The 19,554-nt window shown below is 48.3% G+C and overlaps 1 protein-coding gene across 1 annotated transcript in view; it reads right to left on the bottom strand.

Annotated features, from left to right (window-relative positions):
• PTH1R (parathyroid hormone 1 receptor) overlaps nt 1-19,554 on the bottom strand; it is a 121,296-nt gene that overhangs the window by 54,109 nt on the left and 47,633 nt on the right. Inside the window, exon 2 of the mRNA XM_005229553.3 lies at nt 4,949-5,054. Within this exon, the coding sequence (XP_005229610.1) occupies nt 4,949-5,054 (106 nt within the window). The remainder of the gene's footprint in view (nt 1-4,948; nt 5,055-19,554) is intronic.

The raw sequence follows: 19,554 nt of genomic DNA, 5'->3' as shown, positions 1-19,554 counted from the left end.
GAAGCTAGCATTGGCCAGGCATGAGGGTGGAGGCTGGTTGGGAGAAAACCATTAACGCCTCACTGGTCACTGCTGCCTTTTGGCACCGCACCGGGAGGCACGTGGCATTTGCTGATAATCCTGTGGGCTGAAGAAAACTGTGGATTTAGTAAAACAAAACAGTAAAAAACAGCTAAGGGAAAAGGACAATGCTAGGTGGAGCAGATGGGAGACCAAGGTCTTCCTGCTTCTAGAGGATGGTGGAGCATGAATCAAGGTACTTATCTCATCTGGGCTGGCTGCTTCCTGGGGAAGAGCTCATGAAGTCCAAGCACAGGCAGGATCGCACTTTCCACTCAAAAAGCCAGTTCTGATGCATGTCTCCATACCAAATCCAAGTCTGTGCCAGGAGAACGATGCACAGAAACCTGCTCCTCAAAATCTCATTTACCCTCTCGGGGGCAAGTAGTGGTGCTGGACTCACGGGTCCCTCCCACAATGTGTCTCCTTCACTTGTGTAAACCCATGTAGCCAGTTTTAGCCTGTGTTTGCAAGGAAATGCGTTAGGAGCAGGTAGCTGAAGGTGAGAGAAGAACAGCAGGTACCAGCCCAAAACCAAGGTTTGGTGCTGATCCAGGCTACCTCTCATCCCTTAGGCCCACTGATATCTCTGAAATTCGAAGTTTTCCCATGTTAAAATGTTGGTTGAATTAATATTAGAAGCTGGGGAAAAAGTAAGTTGCAGTGCTGAACTGTGGGAGAAAGGCATGAATGTGCTGTTGCACTAAACGGAGTGGGAATCTGCTAGTTTATACTGGGGAAAAAACTGGCCCGTGAAATGCACTCATCAATGAGATGGGCAAAAAAGGAGGAGAACCCAGGTACCCATTGCACTGCAGGAAATTTCAAATCTGTTTTCCTCATTTCCAAACATTACCCGAGGCTTTAAAGTGAGAGAGGTGATGAGAGTTTTGAGTTTCAGTCAAGTGGGATTTGTCTAAAGATTTTCACCGGTTTCTGTCCACCTCTATTTGAGTCTTTGTAGCCTCACCTTGAATTCCAGGACAAAAGGAAATGTGGTTTGTGGCTTCTGCCTTGGCTGAAGAGTAAGGGGATGAGAATCCAAATCTTGGCTCTGCCACAGTCTCTCCTTTGAGATCGGAGGTGAGGTGTTGAATATCCCTGTGCGTCAGCTCCCAAAAATGAGGACAGAAGCCCTACAAAATTTTGCTGCCAGCTTATGTGATATTTCTTTCTATCTAAAAAAATAATAATTAATTAAAAAAATAAATCAAGGTGTCCCAAATTCCCTTACTGCTTCTGAAAACACACATCATTGACTATTATGGAGTAAATCACAGCGCTGGGCTGCAGTCACAGCCAGGCAGAGGCAGGATCTGAGCATCCCTCTGCCAGGTGGCATCTGGCAACTTCTGATGGACAGGGATAAGCATGGGTCAAGGGCGGTTACAGGACAGACTCTGACAGCACTAAATGGACACATACACCCCTTGGTGTGAAGCAGGGAGCAAGGAGAGAAGGCAACACTGATAAATCAGCTTGGGTTTTCAAAATCTCAGACGTTCAGCAGGTAATGCTCAATGTGGTACGGCTCACACCGACACCTTTCATTCCTGGCACTGCTCCTTGCCCTGTGATGGATCTCCTGTTTATGTGGCTGCACGATGAACCAGATCAGGAAGCTGATCCAGCTGAAAAACAAACCTCCTCCAAACAGGCCCTTTCTCAGGTCAACTGGTTGGCCATTGTCCCTGCCCATAACTGCATGCTAAAGGGAGTCTGAAATAACAAATGGGGTCATGCTTTTTGGCCATAAGAAAACCGGCCTCTGTGTACACACACAGGCCCTTAGCACCTCTGTCACCATAACCGATCTCTGTTCAGCCCTGGTTGCCTTAATCCACGCAGCCACAAGCTACGTAAGCTGTCTCATCAAGGATATAGGCTTATGCCGAAGTCACTCCTTCCCTTTGCCATAGAGGTGCCCTGTAGGACCAATTCAAGCCACAACGTGCAGTCAGGGTTCCAGGGGATTCCACCTCCTTGCCAGAGAGAAGAGACATGACTGCTGCCTCCTCACACCTTCCATCTGGTTGCCTCCAAGCTGGCAGAGGAACAGTGCTTCATTCAGCCTGGTTCAGGTCCAGGTATGAACACGAAGTGTCGATGAGGGCAGGTTTGCAGGAAGAGGTCCTCTGAAGGGTCCCTGGAGAAGCAGAGGCCACCTGCAAAAGTCACACCCCTATTTCTCATAGAAAGCCATGAGAGGGAAGTATCCCCGTGTGCCCACAGCAGCAGATGCACCTCTCCGAGTCCTCTTCTGACTCTATCCACAAGCTATGACATTGAACGTTGGGGGGTGCAGGACAAAACCCCAGAGCAGTGATGCGAAACCCAGACCTCAGGCTGCACAGCAGCCTTCACCTGTTGCAGAGCTTGTGTAAGCATCCAGTGCAAAGCAGCTCTGAAACATCCATGGGGTCAAAGGCCTCCTGTCCTATGACCTGTGGCTGAGTTTCCCTGGAGAGATGGGACTCAAGTCCAAAGCCACTCTTTGTGGACTTAGGCAGGGGTTTTTAAGCAGGAGCTTTCTCCTTTCCCAAACATCCTACGCCACTGGGCTGTCTGCAGGGTTGTTCCCTGTTGGAGTTGCTCCATGCTGAAGGCTGCTACAATAGTCCCAGAAGAATCTCTACAAGCAGATCATGAGGTTGAACAGCTGAGCTCCAGCTCTTGCACCAGCGCTTTTGGTAGTTTCAGACACAGTGAAACAGAACTAATGGAAGGGATTTCCATCTCTTTTTTCACCTTTGACACGCTAGGCAGTAGAGCGTCATTTCTGGGAATTAATAACAGATTCCTTCAAGCAGAACTGAATGTAAATCTTCTCCCTCACCACAAAACACTATGTAAGAAAGGCTGAGGAAGTCTCATTCTTTGATGACTGTATGATGTGCTTTCATCATGATCTCCCCAAAACTCCTGCTTCATTGTGGGCTTGTCCTTTTTCCTTCTTTGGAGTAAGAAACCAAGCACAGATTTAAACATGCAAGGTAACTGGAAACAACATGCAAAGAGAAGGAAAAAAAAAAGAAGAAAAAAAAGAAGAAAAACAGAGACACAACATGCAAAGCTCCTATTCTTTTCCATTGTAAAGGACAGAGGAAATACTCAGATCTCCCCTTCTCTCCTTGTCCAGCTCCATGAAGTGCTAGAGTGAATTTCTGGGTGTCACAGAAAGGCTGCCGCTGGAGGTTCTTTCACAACTTTGTAATCTGTCCCAAGAAATGTCTTCTTACATCAGAATTCATTCTGTCTTTGGATTACTGGACCTCTTGCGGGTTAATTTGATCTAACTACCTACTGCTAATGATTGCCTTGAGTGTTTAAAGCCTTCAATATACTGCTGTGAGTATTGACATCAAGATGATTCCTTCTCTTGGCTGTACTATTTGGGACTGGAAAGAGATTTGCTGTAGAAGATGGGGCAGTGAGCCTGGTTTCTATTGCTGAGCACCTCAGAATAGCTTTTTCCAAAGCCAAAACTTGGGTCCATGAGATATCTAAACAAAGATATATTAAATTTCTTTGTTTCAGTCAATGGCAGAGCTAATACTGGCCTCAGTTGCAAAACCAGGTCTCAAAACAGGACAAAGGGCATGTCTGCAAAGCACAGAGATTTGATGCCTTTGCTCTACCAAACTGACCATGCTAGAAAGCCCATAGTCTGCCAGTCATGCCCATCTCCCCAGCCCCACCAACGCTGCTGTGGCAATGAAGGAGAGAGCAGAGTACTGAATGCTGATGGTCACAGAGTCAGAGAACAGGGTGTGAGAACAAGAGCAGCTGGTGGATCTCACCAGATCCCAAGGTAGGCAGGTGGTCCGTAGTACAACAGAAGGAAATGCCTTTGCACATATGTTTTTTAATGAGGTGTTAATTGGGCATTGGGTGAACAGGACAAAGAAGCAGCAGAGGATGTGGCTTGAGGTTTTGGCTTGAGGTTTTGGCTGATGCAAAGCAGGAGGCCTGGAATAAAATGAAGGTTGGGCTTCTGTGACCCCTTGCTGTCATTTCCAACAGGAGAGGGACACCAGGTGGGCAGGCACCTCTGCTGCACAATCATGGCTGGCTTTGGGGACTTTTCCCTCTGCTGGTGATGTCTCCAGATATTCTCACAGTGCTGGCTGTGGGAAGAGAGATCTCCAGGATGGGATGGTGAAGGTGGGAAGCATTCTGGCTTGTCCCCTTCTCTCAGGCAGTAGAGGCAGATGGGACAGGATGCCCACCCAGAAGGAGTTGGGTGGGTGCAGGGTGCCTTAGCAATAATTAACATATGTGAAATTGATGAAAGAAACCAATGGGAGATTATTACTTTGCTACCCACATGAGAGAGAGCTTTCTCCATCCTTATCCCTCCCAGCCTTACATCTGGAAGTGGTTTTGCAGCCCAAAATAGAAAGGAAGTGGAAGAAAGAGGCTTAGCTGAGCTTGGACCCATTTGAGGAGAATATAGGGAGTATGTTGGGATGTTGGAGGAAACAAAGCATCCTTCCAACAGCCCTTCTTTGTTTCCCACACCACTGGTGTCTTGCTGCAAAGGATCTTGTGAAAACTGATGATCGATGCTACCTCCCATGCATTGCCTGGGCTTTGGGAGTAGTGCTAAGGGCTGTAAGCCTATGACCATGACTCTTGCATCCTCCTGACCCCATGGCACCTGGAGTTCTGGAGCAGGAGAAGGAAGCTGTGACAAGTTTGCTTTCCAACACCTTGTACAGAACAATTTTCCCCATAGTCTAACCTGGAAAACCGATGTTGTACCTTCTTCAGCTGCCTGCCTCACATGCTCTGAGCTCTGCATATGGGGCTGAGGGGAAGATCTGGGGCTGAGCAGAGAGGGGCCCAGCCCCAGCCACGCAGTCTGGGTTGCTGTGGGAACACTCACCATGCACCTTGGGCACCTTGGCTTTCAGGTGTCGTTCGCACTTTGCCTTGGCTTTTAGCAGTAGGAAGATCTGCTCCTCTTTGGTGATGACATCATCAGCATCCACCTGCAGCGATGGGGAGACATGACGTTAAACCTCAGCACACAAAGAACAGCAGGACACAAACTTCCTAGATCATGCAGGTGATCCGAATGCAAAACCTCCTTTGCATCAGCAGTTTCCTCCACCAGCCTTGCTCTGGGTATCTCAGTCTGCTCAGCAATTAGCAACCCAGGCAACACCTCTCACAAGGTGCTACATGGAATCACCTGCACACACAGCAAAGGAAGCGCACGCTGCAATTGCTCACATCATACATGTGCACGTACAGGCAGGTGGCAGTTCTGGGGTGGTGTGCCCCAGCTTGCAGGCTACCATCCAAGAGGAAAAAAATACTAGTAAACAATATTGTACCAAGGACTCCTTTTAAGAATTGCAACCTGCCATCAGTGCAGCGCTATTTCCATCTCTGCATGGAGGCCTTCAGCCACACAGTGCCAGGCTCTACAAACATCCTACCTAAACGCCAGAACTTGTGCGGAGGGGGCTGCCTTGGGCAGGGTTGGGAGCTGACAGCATCTGCTCCCCAAAGACTGAAAGCTCAGGGAGAACAGCCTGTGGACATCATCATGCTGCAAAGATTAGATTTCCTTTCCTGTAAGATGTCTAGAAGTCATGGGACAAGAAGGGGGACAGGGAGGGTGCTTTACCCAGGGCCTGTTTTACCCTCCTCTGTTTGCTGCTGTGTGGTGATGCTCAGCCCTCAAAGGCACTTGCTGGTCATAAAAAAAAAAAAAAAAAAAAAGGCAAAAAAAGCAAACTCTTGCTTCATGAAGCTGGTCTATTCCCACCAGGCATGGCTGGTCTCGGGAAACTGGGAGTACAACTGTGGTAAAGACTTCTACAAATGCTTTTGTTGCTATAGCATACAGGGCTTTGATCTAATGCAATATGGATGCTTCAATTTTTTGCTCTGCTTCTTGGGTACCTAGCTTGTGCATCCTGCCCAGACACCCAGCACCAGTCCCCATGTCTGGATAAAGTCTGAGAGTAAGAAGAACCTTCTCCCAGGTCAGTTTGGCAGGAATGGATGGAAATTTCACCATTCCCATCCCAGCTACACTGGAACGGTATCGCCTTTGTTCTTTCCCGGTTTTTCCCCTAGAAGAAGAGTATACTTAACCTTCTTCTACATTCATATTCTGCCCTGGGTTCGAGTGGGTGATGCAGACCGTACTCTGTAGGTGCTTGTGATTTACAGCATAGAAGGAGGTGAGGAAAGCTGGTGCACTATGTCCATCTACTGGCAAGCCTCCATTGCAGGACCTGACCTGCAGAGTCTGACTCCTCCTGTGAAACCTTTGAGGTCTGGGCCCATTCTTTCTATGGTGCCAGTCAGGGCAGAAGAATCTCTAGGCGATCAGGACTGGGGGGGGATCCTTATCCACAAGATCACCCCAAAACTGGTTCAAAGCACAAAAACCCCACATGTAACACCTTACAGGGCTCCTGGGTCAAGCATGTTGTTAAGGCAGTAGCCTGAGAAAATTAAGTGATGTAGTAAGTTGGGATAAATCACTGCTCTTGTTTTCCTAACATTTGTCTGTCTTAATTAATCAGACTACAAATGCAACAAGAGCAGATGTTGCCTCTCTGGATTTGTACAGAACTTAGCACTCGCTCGTAGAAGTGTAACGTAAGCAAGAAAGGGCTGCAGTGCCATTTTATACAAGGAAATTATTTTTTTAAAAAAAAAAAACCAACTCACATTGACTGTGCTGGTGTGACTGGCCACTGTAAATCTGTAACGCAAAACCTAAGGCAACATTCCACATCTCGATGGATGGAGCAGACCCAAGCCTCAGTGCATTGTACAGGGAGGCAAAGGAAAGAATGCAAAACCCTGTGCAGCCAGTCATGGTCTGCAGACAAGGAGACCTGTCAACAGGTTGTAGAACCTGCCCATGGAAGTGGCTGCTCATTTCAAGCCCTCTGAAGCACAGACTGAAGGGGGGTTATGACATTTCATTGCCCTCCCCAAAACTGCTATTCAGAATTAAGGTTCCTTCGCTCATTTTATGTTAAGTCATTTTGGAAAGCACGTAAGTTAAACCAGCTGAAAACCAATCAGTTCTTGAGCAGGACTTCCTATGAAGGACATAACGAGGGTTAATGAAATCCAGCTTAGAAGTGAACTCAAATTCAATTTCCCAGTGTGCTCCTATGGAAAAGAACAGTGGATGTTTGAGCAGCTGGTGCAGTAGTGGACACACAGATGGACAGCTAGATCTGATAAGGGGATTCTGAGTAAAACAGAAGTTAGTTTTTCATGTCCTTGGAAAAAATCCATGCTAAAAATCCTTCAGAAGTGGGAGCTGGCTTCAAAACCACGTTAACATTAATACAAAACAAAGCTATCCCTTTCCAGATGTTTGGCCTGTCCACATTTAAGGCAACATCCCACATTTCAACTCTTCAATTGGAAACATAAAACCTCTGGGTCAAGCCCTGCTGTCATTTCTATCTGTACAAACCCTGAGTGATTCCACCAAAGCTGGAGGAGTTAGTCTGGATTTATAGCATCCAGAGTAGAGTCTGACCTCAGGCATTTCACATGATTCATCCCTTGCACACTTCATCCTGAGGCTGCTTTGGCCATGCTCTGAGAGCAGGGCAGCCCCCAGCCAGAGGGATGTACGGTCCCCAGGCCAGGCACAGAAAATAAATTTTACTTCCCAGAAAGGGGGATAAGTCACTGAGCGCTGTGCCCAGAGCCAGGCAAAAATGCTGGGGCAGAGCTCTGAACTCAGCCCAGGTTTTCAGCTTTCCTGAGCCCTGCTTACCAGTCTTAAATATCCAAAACCTGCCAGACCCTTGCAAAAAATCCCACCCAAACAACACCCCATTCCCTCCCCTCCCTCAAAACTGGTTTAAACACCAAGAGATAACATTTAGGACATATCTTTCTGTGTTTCTCTTTGGTCAAGGAGCCTGAAACATGTATGTAAAAACAGGCATGAATAAGATTATTTTTTTCCCCCTCATTAAATCCTGTGACCTGCGGGAGATACTTATTTTCAAGAGGCTCACAGAAAAACTACACAGCCTGGCTACTCTGCTTCTTTGCTGAATAACTCACATTGAACACCTGAGTAAAACTGGGCTGATAGATGGTGCTCCTGAACTCATCTTCCCCTCCTGTCCCAACCTCACTTTCCATCCCTTGCCAAACCCCCATGCTGGGACATTCTGATGTCAGCCAGGCTGAGAACCCTTCAGGAACAGAGGATCAGACACTGACATGGCTCAGCCTCAGGTTCAAGGGACAGTAGGTAGGACAGGACAGACACCCACAGCTGGAAAATGTAGAGCAGCTTTGGACTTGTCCTTTCAATACCACTTTTTTTCCTGTGTACCTGACTTTCTTGCTCTGGATCTTCTGCTCTTAAGACAAGGTTGCCCTACTCATCTTCCAATCCTGGCTGTCAAAGGTTAAAAGAAATCCACAGGAACACCTTCTTTGCAACACAGATGCACTTATGATATTAGACATATTTGGATCTGGCTTGGCAAAACTTTCTCTTTGACAAACAATCTCAACACCTGATCCAAAAATACTGTGGGACAGCCTTGCTAAAATCATTAGCAGTTGCATATGCCAACTTTTTTGAATCTGAATATCCCTAAGCAGTGAAATAAGTGGCTTCATTTTCCGAAGTGCTGAGGTACAGGCTGCAGAGTTTTATAGCAGGTGGGAACTCCTGCTAGTGAAGCAGCCACTGCTTTGGACCCCTTGGGTTAGGGGAAAATGTGGCTGGAGATGCCGGTGTGAGAGGAGTCTGTAAGATACCAGGTGGCACAGAGAAAGGGGGCTAGTTAGGCACAATTTTGTAGAGTTTGAGACCTGGGACGAACAAGATGAAGGTCTAAAAGAAACAGGGCAATATATGTAAGCAAATCATGCTGGTGGATTCAAAATAGAATTGGACAAATTAATGAAGGACATATCCATCGGTAGCTGTTAAACACTATAGCCTGGATACAAATTCCTGATGCAGGAAGGTTTTACACTGCTGATGACCAAAAGCTAGAAGGTGATAACCATAAAAGCTGTATCTTTCTCTAAACATCCTAAACTGGCAGCTCCTGGGGATGCTCTGTTGGGATAGAAGATTGACTCAGTAAGGCTATTTTCATATATACGTACAGACCCACAGAAACCTTGCGCCGTGCTGAGCACCCAGGGACATACAGGTACATTCAGGGTATGGTTCAGTTCAGCATGCTCAGCACAACCGACTCTGTATGCTCTCTGCACTTGCTGCTAGGACCATGAAAAAAGTAGATAAGAGGTGCTAGAAGCACATCATCCAAGTGAGCACTGCACCCACAGCTCACTAAAGTTTACATACTCAACATTTTGCTCACTTTTTACCAAGAACCTCTGCTACAAGCCCACCCACCTGCAGCCCAACACCTCACATTCTACAGATGCTCATTAGCATTAGCTCATTAGCTCATTAGCCAAGAGAGAGGAATAAACATCCTAAATACTTACCAACACCATACCTGCCTTGCTAACCAACTAGGGGCCAACCAACCATCCAGGTTGAGATTTACCAAATCTCTGAGGTATTCACCCAGAGCTCCCCTTATACTCACTGAGCATTCAGATACACAGGTCAGCTGAAATTCATTCCATGCTCAAACCACCACTTAAAATAAATCAGATCAGCTGTGGGGTCCCCCCCACCTTTGGGCAGATGGTGACTGCAGTAATTGGTCATGTTAGCAGCACTGAGAAGATCTTAGAAGAGCTTTTGCTGGCATGAGCTCTGGGGGCAAAAGAAGCATCTAAGGGAAGCCAAAAATAGTGTTGCTAAACAGGTACATTTCCCACTGCCAACTATTCTAAAGTATGAGGTCATGGTGCCCCTGCAGAAGTTAATCACTCTAAAAGAGCTGACAGCAAATCCCTTTTCACGAGCCCTCCCTAACTTGCTTCAGCATAAATTCTTGCACTGAACGTACTTGGCATCACATTTTCAGGAGCTCCAGGGATGCAGGCAGGCTAGGCACTGCACAGGTAGGTGCAGGACAGCTTTGCCCTTCGCTCCTGCTGTTACAGACTGGGTGCAGCTGGAAGTGATGGGGGCTCCTCCTGGACCTCCCCAGTTTTGCAATCAAAACCCATCTGCTCCTCTTTCTCAATGTTTATCACCTCCCTGCTTCCCGGCACTGTTTCTTGCCAGTTCCTTGTGGGGAAAAGATCTAGGAAATTTTTTTTTCCTTCCCTCTCCCTTCCTTGTTCAGAGAAAGCAGAACTGCAGGGCAAGCAGGGAAGGGTGAAATGACAATGCTATCCAGCGGCTGTTAAATCAGTTTTGGTTCAGCTTTTTTTTTTTCCCCCTTTCCCTTGCCCCCAGAGAAGGCCATGGGGTAATTATGATAATGTTTTCTGGTATTTCCATTTCACTGGCTGATCTCCCAGCCACTAAAGTAAACCCCAAATCTCAACGGGGAGGTCATATTCATCCTTGTTTATGGGACTCATTTTCAGAAATAACACTATCCTTTTTGTGAAACTTCCCTGGCAGCAGCTCAAAAAATAGCTAAAGGCAAACAGATTCCTTGGTCGGGGTTGAGAGCATCACAGCCGCGCGACAGGCCTAAGGCAAGGGGCTGCTGGTGATCACCGTCTTGGATGGCAGTAGACCAGGTGACTGCAGGTGTGAAGCAGAAAGGGGGTGCAGGCAGGAGCGGGGCGCAGGGAAAGAAGGGAAACATGAAACTGAAAGCATCAGTGCTGGTGATACAGAGGGAAGAGGGAGGTGGGTCCCAAGGGTATGGGAACAGGGTGGGACATAGGTGGAGGTGGCTGTCAGGTCCCACTCCAAAGCAGCCCTGCTGATTTTGGTCATCGTCTCTGGAAGGGTGACCATAGTGCTGTCTTTTGGGGAGGAGTGAACCTGATGGACTGGGGACACAGAGACCAACAGTCAGCTTTGGGGAGTGCGACAAAACTTTTCTAAGGTTTTCCTTTCGTGGTGCCTTAGGTAAGCTGGGGGAAGACTCTGAAACACCAAGGCAAGTGATATAAAGTCATATGCCAAGTCTATTTTTCTGCAATAGAGATTGCACTTGAGCTGACAGCATGAGCAGGAAGGAAACTGGAGCTTCATTCCAGCCTTGCTGATGGAGCAACCCTTCTGCTAAATTCTGTAAGGGTCAAGAGAGCTGTTAGAATTAGGACATAAATCTAACCAAGTCTCATCTGACATCAGACCGGCAGCTGCCGCAGGTGAACGCACCTCTGCTGACATCAGAGTATCAGGCTGGGCTGAAGACAACGCAGTACTGATGCCAGGCATGTGGGCAAGGGTGGCACAGTTAAATAATGTCACAGAGTAGGGATTCAGCTGCCTTTGGCAGCAGCTGATGTAGTTTTTGCCATGGGCTGAGCCAAAACTGGATCGCTCCGGAGATCGTGGCAATGGGGGATTGCTCAGAAGCAGGAAAAGGTGGTGGGGGGTGGAGGGGTGATTGGGGACATGAGGCATTGCATGAGGTTGGTCTGTACTGGGCTGGCAGCATGGGATGGTGTAGAACTGAGATCCTGAGCGGTGTTTTTTTATAAGTGTAATTGCTTCCCTTAGGATGAGAAAGGATGGATTCTCTCAATTATTTTGTGACGGGGTTTAGATACCTAGTTTGTCTTCTCTGTTTTCCTACGCTTCTGCAAGTGAGTGTTTGTATAAGCCCTGCATCTCCTGGCCACTGGGCTGTGCTGGTTTACTCAGGTCCAAATGAACCCTGGCAGCTATGGAAGGACCAGGGATTTGTACATGCTCTCCTGGACAAAATGTACCCTGCACAGTCTCTGCTGCCAGGCTGCAGCTCTACTGGTGATTCACCGTGCCCTGTGTCTGCCTGTATTTCACAGAAGAAATACAGGTGTGCTTGCGATTTGCTGGGTTTGGATGCAGGTGTTTGCAGTTACTCAGGGCACATGCTCCCCGGTGAGCAAAACTGCTTCTTGAGTTAGGAAGGAGACTGTGACCCCACCACTTGACTCTGGATGCTGGCACTGCAGGCAAAGTTATCCCTCACGCCCTAAAGCTGCTCTGGACTTGTGCTTGGACTGTGAGGGTCTGGCACTCCATATTTCAGTGACAGCTTACAGCATCTCCCTCGTGGAGAGCAAGCAGAGTAAATACAGATAAACAGTGTTTATTCTCTTCTAATTTGGGCAATGCTAGATTTGTCCACTGTCCAAATAATCTAATTCCCTTTCTTAATTTCCTGCTGCCTCCATGCTTCTTACCCTCTGCCTGCCTGCATGTTGTCAGTGCCTGGGCACAAACCCATACAAACCCAGCAACAACAACAACAACAAAATCCATCGGGTCAGTTTGTTGCAAAGAGGGGCTAACTGGGGGGCAGAGCAGGGACTGGTGCTTCTTCTGCCCTGAGGGATTTAATTTAACTGAATAGGCATTATTTCCAACACTAGGGGGGGGGGAAATGTGGTTTGAAACCTATTTCCTTTCAGGTTAATGCTGGAAAGATTCAAAAATAAATAAAGCCAAAGTGCCAGTTGGCCCAGCCAGAGATACAGTAGTGAAAGCAGCAGAGGCATGATCCACCACCAGCAGCTGATCGCAAAAGCTATGGAGCTGTGGTTTGCTCAGGACACTGGGGTGGCAAAGAGGATGGGGGGAGGAAGGTCATTTAATGGCAGGAGACCCTGGACTCAAGGACAGGCCAGGTCCAGGCACAAGAAAGATTTTAAGCCCCCTCTGCTGCTGGGGCTGCAGCTCGCACAGGCTGCTGCAGCGGGACTGATGCTCTTCCCCTCTGCCGGCTGCAGATGCTTCGCTCAGTTCACACAGCTGGGGGGTGTGCGTGTGCATATGTATGTCTCGGGGAGGGGTGGGGGGGGCGGCAACTAAGCATCAGATTTACCCACCTGTCGTGGGACCAGACATGAGCCTGGCAAGAGCTCCTGTTCTTATCACTGAGCTCTGCTGTGCCCTGTGATGGACAAGCACCCATCTCTCTCTCGCCCCACCATATGTTACCCGTGGTGATGTTGCAATGACGGCAGGAATTCAGATTCGAGAGCTCAGGCATGGGTGCTGAGCTGAGCTCTCTGCATTGCTGTCCTGCCATATGAAGCAATGCACGTCTGTCCCTCACCCCATCCCGCTGCCAGAGGATAGGAATCAACCTCACGAGAAGTCTTCCTCCTTTTAAAACTGAGCTTGTAAACACCAGGATGGGACAATCAAACGAATGGGAAGAGGAAACATCAGCATGGCAAAATACTGGGCAGGATTGGGAATGTCACCTCCTGTCACTGCTGCTTGGGGAACAGTACAGGCTGAGCTGGTCTCCTCGACACCCTTCCAAGCCCATTTGCTCAGACTTTGCCTTGGGGAAGCCTCATCCTTCAAGCAGCACAAGAAGAGTGGCAAAAAAATCCACCTGGTCAAAACACACCTTGCAGACTCATGGTAACTCATGCGGAAGGAAATTAACTGATTTGAACATGGATGTCCACTGAGTTTGTGACCACATGGCAAACAATTTCTTTGGGATGGAGTGATACCATGACAGCAACAGACAAGGGCCTTTACCACCCCTGTCACTTCCAAAGTCTTGTATGACTTGTATGGTTCTGCTTCCTTAGCCATCCTGGCATGCTGACGTCTCTTACTAAGCCATCTCATGATTTTACAGTCAGCACAGACCATTTATTGAGGAGAACTGACATTTATGGTGCGTTTTCCAGGAACTCTTTCCTCCTTCCCATGCTCCTACCACAGATGCAAGGAGGGTCATCCGAGTATAGACCCTGTGATCCTGAAATTGTTTAAGGAAAGTCTGTTCCAGTTATGTGATGATGTCACTTGGACAGAGCAACAGAAGGGATGTATTTTTCTGGATTATTTGTGGGAAAGTCTAACTCCTTCCCCTTTGTCTCCCCAATTATCTTGCACCTCTCAAAACCAACTCCCTCTTTTTGTTTTCTCACTTTTTTCTCAAAGCTTCAGGCGCTGGTTTTTTTTTTTTTTTTAAGCCTTTCTAGGAATACCTTCCCTGGACGAGGAAGCTGGAGTTCAGTCTTTCACTCTAGTACTCAGAATTGTCCTCAAGCAAGACAGATGGCTGCAGTCAGCCGGGCCAAGGATGCAAACAGAGCTGTCCTCATCCTCCCACGGTGGAAAGCACCAACAAGTGCAGGAGAAAGATCTACACCAAATCATGAGACTAGAGCTCTAGGGAAAGAGTACTTTTTACTTTCATTTCTCATACCAGTAGCAAAAGTGCTGGGGTTTATAAAGCACAACACACCCTGTGGGAGTGTGCTTGGGAGGAGGATGCCAACAGCTTTTACTCAGCTCTCGGAACTTCCCAGAAACAGGATTCTTTCCATTTCACAACTACTGTGGCTTGTCTGAAATCAGGTCAATACCATTGACGCTGAAGAATGAAAGACTCCCAGCAGAGTGTCTAATTGAAAGCCATTTAGCACAACAATTGAAAGAAATGTCTATGAGTAAACACCTGCTACTAAGTAGTAAGAATTAATTACCTATTATTATGTAGTAATACTAACAAAACACATTCTTGGTGACTCTGGTCCATGAGTACTAATAATTGGTGTGCCACTATCACACCTCAGCCGTGTTTAGATGCTCAAAATTAGACTAATCTATTCAAATATAGACTCAAAAATATTCATATATAGGAATAACAAATGTATATACCTGTCCAACCCCACACATACAAATGTCTTTGTTTTTCCTTTGAATTAAGCCAAAACAAGCTCTTCCCATACTGCCTGTGAAATAGTCATTAAAATGTTGACTATAACATCTTTAAATTCCCCCTGGGTGCAGCTGCAGAGGGAAAAATCTTATTCTTCCTGTTATTTGCCACAAAAGTGACAAGATCCCCAATTTTTCTGAGCAGTGCAGAGGTAAGAAAATCAGATAACCCAAGCAAACCACACTTTGTTTCCCCAGAAAGATGTGTGGACAGTCCCGGTGTCAGGCTGCTCTGGCTCTCCAGCCAAAAGGTGCGGCCACTCTCGTTTGCCAAGAGGGTGCCAGGATTCCTATTTCAGGATAAAGGTTTTGGATCCAGTGACTGATGGAAAGGTCTTGATAAGTCTGAGCTGCTCTGCATTTGTTTATGGTAGAGCAGTGTCCTTACTACCACCAGCTGCTGGGAACTGAGGCATGGAGTGATAAGGGCTGGTGACATCTCACCTAACAAAGCATCTAAAATGCAGCAAGGGACCTGAAGCTCTGGGCGTAGGGTGAGCAGCCCTCTAAGTGTTATGGGTTTACTAGCCCTGAGGCTGTCAGTCAGTCCCAGCTGGAAAAGACTTTTACAGCTCCACTGTACAGGATCCCAACTCCCCAGCTTTGGACTTGCCATTGTTTTTTACCCCCTGAGATTTCAATTCATTGGTGAGACTGAATTGGTTGTTCCAGAGACCTCTGAGGACTTCTCAAGAGGCAATTTTGTGAAGGCTGATGCTCAACTAAAGGGAAAGGCCCAGCTGGAGATGCTTTTGTGTAGCATCATGCTTGGAATGCCTCAACTGGGGCATCACCCTTGGACCACTGAAAAACTCAAGTCAGACCTGAGAAGCATCTAGAAAGGAGGGAGGTTGGTCTGGACAAAAGAGGCAGAGTGATGGAGAGAGTGATGCTAGGCTGTAAAATGAAACGTATCATGCTCTTCTAGAGTCCACTGACTTAATGGACTAGATCTCCATCTAAAGGTACTACACTCAGGACATCCCCACTTCATCATCTGAATCCCCTTGTATCCCACCTGCCTTTGCAGTCATGGCATGTTCCTCATGGTTCTCCAGCCTAGAAGGGCCCGATATTGCCAGCCCAAAGCGAGACAAGATGTGGCAGTGACTCCATGTCCAGGCAGCCCATAAGGGCACTTACAGAGGTAGGGCCTGGACTCGAGCACGGGTGGGCTCAGGCAGCTCCGGACACCGACTGGCACATGCGATCCTGCAACAGCAGCTTCAGCTCCCTGGTTCAGGCACTCGCAGGGCAGAGCTGCTGCCCAGAGGCAAACCAGCCTCAGCTGGGAGGTCAGTGATCTCCTCTCACTAATGTGGCACTGAACTTTGGCTACCTACCTCCCTTTGCAAATCTAAGCTTGCTAGATAACTGCGCCTCCTATTGCTGGGAAGAAGTGAGTTTGAAAAGTTGAGTTTGAAAAGTGAGTGCAGGTGACAGCCTCTCTGCCTCAGTTTCCCCCCGGCACAGCAAACCTCAGATTTCCTTGCCTTATCAGGTTGGACTACCTCTTAACTTTTTTGTGCACGTATGGCTCGCCCGGAGAGGGAGTGACGAAGGAGAGGAAAAGACAGATTTCAGAGCAGACAGTACAACGAGCAGTAACAAGCTGCAGAAGCATTAAGCTCTTTTCTGTTGGTATCAGGGGGAGCCCTGCTTGCAACGGGAATGAGAAAACAGCTCCTGCAGCTGGAACTGCTGCTCCACAGCCTTCATGTTGGCAAATCATCAGCCTTTTTGCTTGACTGAATATCCAATACAACTGCTCCAGGCCATGCTGTGATTGATTTCTTTTTTGCCTTTTTTTTCTTTTCACATTTTTTTTCCCCCTCTCCTTCCAAAACATCAATTCTTCATCTTACAACAGGCTGCTGAGCCCTGATCAGGGATCAAGCACAAGATCACATCGTGGCCCCATGCAGCCCATGAATTTTCTGAGGGAGGCCAAGTCTTGGCACACTTTCCCTACCGCGGCTTGGAGACCTGGGACTCCACAAAGCCTTCAGGTCAGGCTAACCCGCTCCTTTCCAGAGCCCTGTGTGCATTTTGCTGTCTTGGTGCCAGACATCCAGAGGCATCCAGCCTCCAGACCCAGCAATTCCCCAGCCAGAGACACACACAGGTTTAAGAGACACAACACTGGGCTGGCTTGGTGCAGCCCTCTGTTCTTCCCTCCTGTCTGGGGAAGCAGTCAGCTGGAAGCTCGACTCATTCTTCCCATCGCTGATGTCCATAAAGGGGCTTGGTGGATGCTCCTGAGATGCTTCTGCTGCAAATGGTCAGTCCCACACCCCTCAGCCTGCCGCCCCAGTACTAGGGTTTGGGCTTTACTCATGCCAGGTCACATCTGCTGGTGGGATGCTACCTCATACAGACCGCAGGGAGATGAGGAATTTCGGCCCTGTGCACGCTGTGCCAAGCCTGTGGGCCAGGCAGGTATGGGCTGGATGCAATCCCCCCCTCCGCACTGCGTGTGCCAGCAGCCACAGCGGAAAGCAGAGGAACCTCGGTGGCTCAGACAGCTCACAGAAAAGTGGCAATATCTGTTCCCTCTGGAGTGTGCCTCCACACATCCTCCTGTGTGGGACATGCTGAGCAGCAGGGATGGTAGCTGAGGGTCAGGTACCAGTGACTGATGGCAACAGCAAAGGCAGATGCCAGCGTGGGTTTGGTGAGGAAAATAATCCCTCAGTGGAGATAGCCACCACAGTGGGGATCAAGCTTCTGTGACTATGCTGTGCCCATAAATGTGTGTCAGTGGGATTCATATCATCTAAGTTCAGAGGTCAGTGCAGAGAAATAAACATTTCCAGAGCACGAGGCATCACCTCCTGAACTAGGTATCACCCAAATAATGCCTGCTTGTCTGCCACATGCTTATAGTGCCTCCGACAGCTCTTTCTGCATCACGGAGTCAAGATGCAGATAAGTTGGTTATCCAGCTGTGTCTGAGCATCTCTGCAGCTGCAGGAAGGATATTGGTTACAGGTGTTGGCCAGGGCAGAAAGTGTTCTTCCAGCCAAGCGGCAGACAATCACGCTTAGGAAAGATGCTGTGGGTCTGCATGGGTGAATCAAACTGTCCAGCATTGTTCTCCGGCCCTGAGGTGCATGGGGCAATCCACATCCTTGCTGCCAAACTTTTGCACCCTCTAAAAAGAGGATGGATGCTTCCTAACAGTCACACGGGAATGATGGCCGATGCACAACGACTGAGCTAGGGAGCAGGCTGGGCTTTTTCACCCTGGTGAAAAGCATCCAAGGAACCGTGCTTGGTACTTAATGTCAGAGATGATAGTCATGAACCCAGAGCCAGGGACCTTTCCAGTTTATATATAACTTAGAGTGGTCGACAGTAGGTCTCAGTCACTGTTTTTCCAGGGTTGAAATCAGAACTGGAGGGTCCAAAAGCAGGAACGTTTTGAGAGAGTCATGGCTAGGCTGGTTTGGTCTCTGTTGAAAATAACTTTGGTATACAAAGACTTACTCCTCACTTTGAGTTCTTACAGCAAGATACAGTTTCAGAGCCAGAGTGGAAGTGCAGGTACCTAGGCAAGTGCTGTGAGTTTAAATTATGTTGTGGATCCAGGTATCTATATGGCTTTGGGGAGAGTCAGTACAAGCTGCAGACTCCTGGCAGAAGAGGACATGCAAATTACTGTGGCTTGTGCAGGGCATTTGGGGTGGCCAGCCCTCTGAGACAGGCTGCACACAACCCCATCGCTTTGATGCTCACCTGAACTTCTCCTCACTGCACGTAGGCAAGCGCAAACAAACCTTCAGAGCAGGAAAGGGAGGTTGATGGAGCGGGGGAGGTTGCAAGAATTGGAGAAAACCTGAATTTCTTGCCTGCTGGAACCCCTGCCAAGACCAGGACTGAAACCCAGAGCCCTGCCCTAGTGTGGTGGAGCTCTGCGGCGGGTGGCATGGAAGAGCGTGGCCTGGTGGGATCTCCAGGGCGGCTGCAGCACAGTGCACGTATTCTCTGCAGCCTGGGAGCGTGCGGCACCACTAATAGCTCTGGAGGAGCTGACGTGCCAGCATTCCTTGGCCGGTGCCAGAAAAGCCGTGCCGAGTACACAAGGAGTTGGCTCCCCACCGCAATCGAATTAGAGGCACTCTTAGGTCTTCCCAGCTTCTGCTGCAGTAATACATCACCTGCCTCATTGTCCGCAGGACCTGGGAGGAGGCTCCTGGGGGCATCAGCCCTGCGCCATCACAGCACACCGGCCTCTCTTCCCTTTGTGGGTGCTCAGAGCATCAGAGCAGGCGTGCACGGGGTGGATTAAGCCCATTGACTGAGGACCATCCTGCACAGGACCAGCAGAAATGTGGTTTCTATTCCTCGCTATGCTGGGTGAGCTTCCCTCTTTTCCTGGCTTATACAGCAGGGATGAAATCCTTCCTCTGACACTGCCATCTTTTTTGGCCTTAGGCAAATCACTTAATGCCTGTGCACTTGAAATATTTTTAGTGGATACCTGAAGGCTTGATGATAATTAGCAGGTCTATATCTCATCTCCTGCCTAAGATGGGCCACAAATACCATCTGCTGTAACGGAAAGGGAGCTCTCGTACTGAAATTACTGCGTGTACTAAAGTTTTACCCAGATGACTAACAGACTGCCTATCATAATACATGTTAATATCTCCTGTTAGCACCCTTGAGAGCAAAGGTGCCAAGCACAAGAGACACAGCCAACAAAAAGTCATCTCAGCATGTCTCTGAGA

The sequence above is a fragment of the Falco peregrinus genome, chromosome 5 (assembly GCF_023634155.1).
Source record: "Falco peregrinus isolate bFalPer1 chromosome 5, bFalPer1.pri, whole genome shotgun sequence".
Lineage (NCBI taxonomy): Eukaryota > Metazoa > Chordata > Aves > Falconiformes > Falconidae > Falco > Falco peregrinus.
The sequence above is the reverse complement of the archived record's forward strand: the minus strand, read 5'-3'. Positions and strand labels throughout refer to the sequence as shown.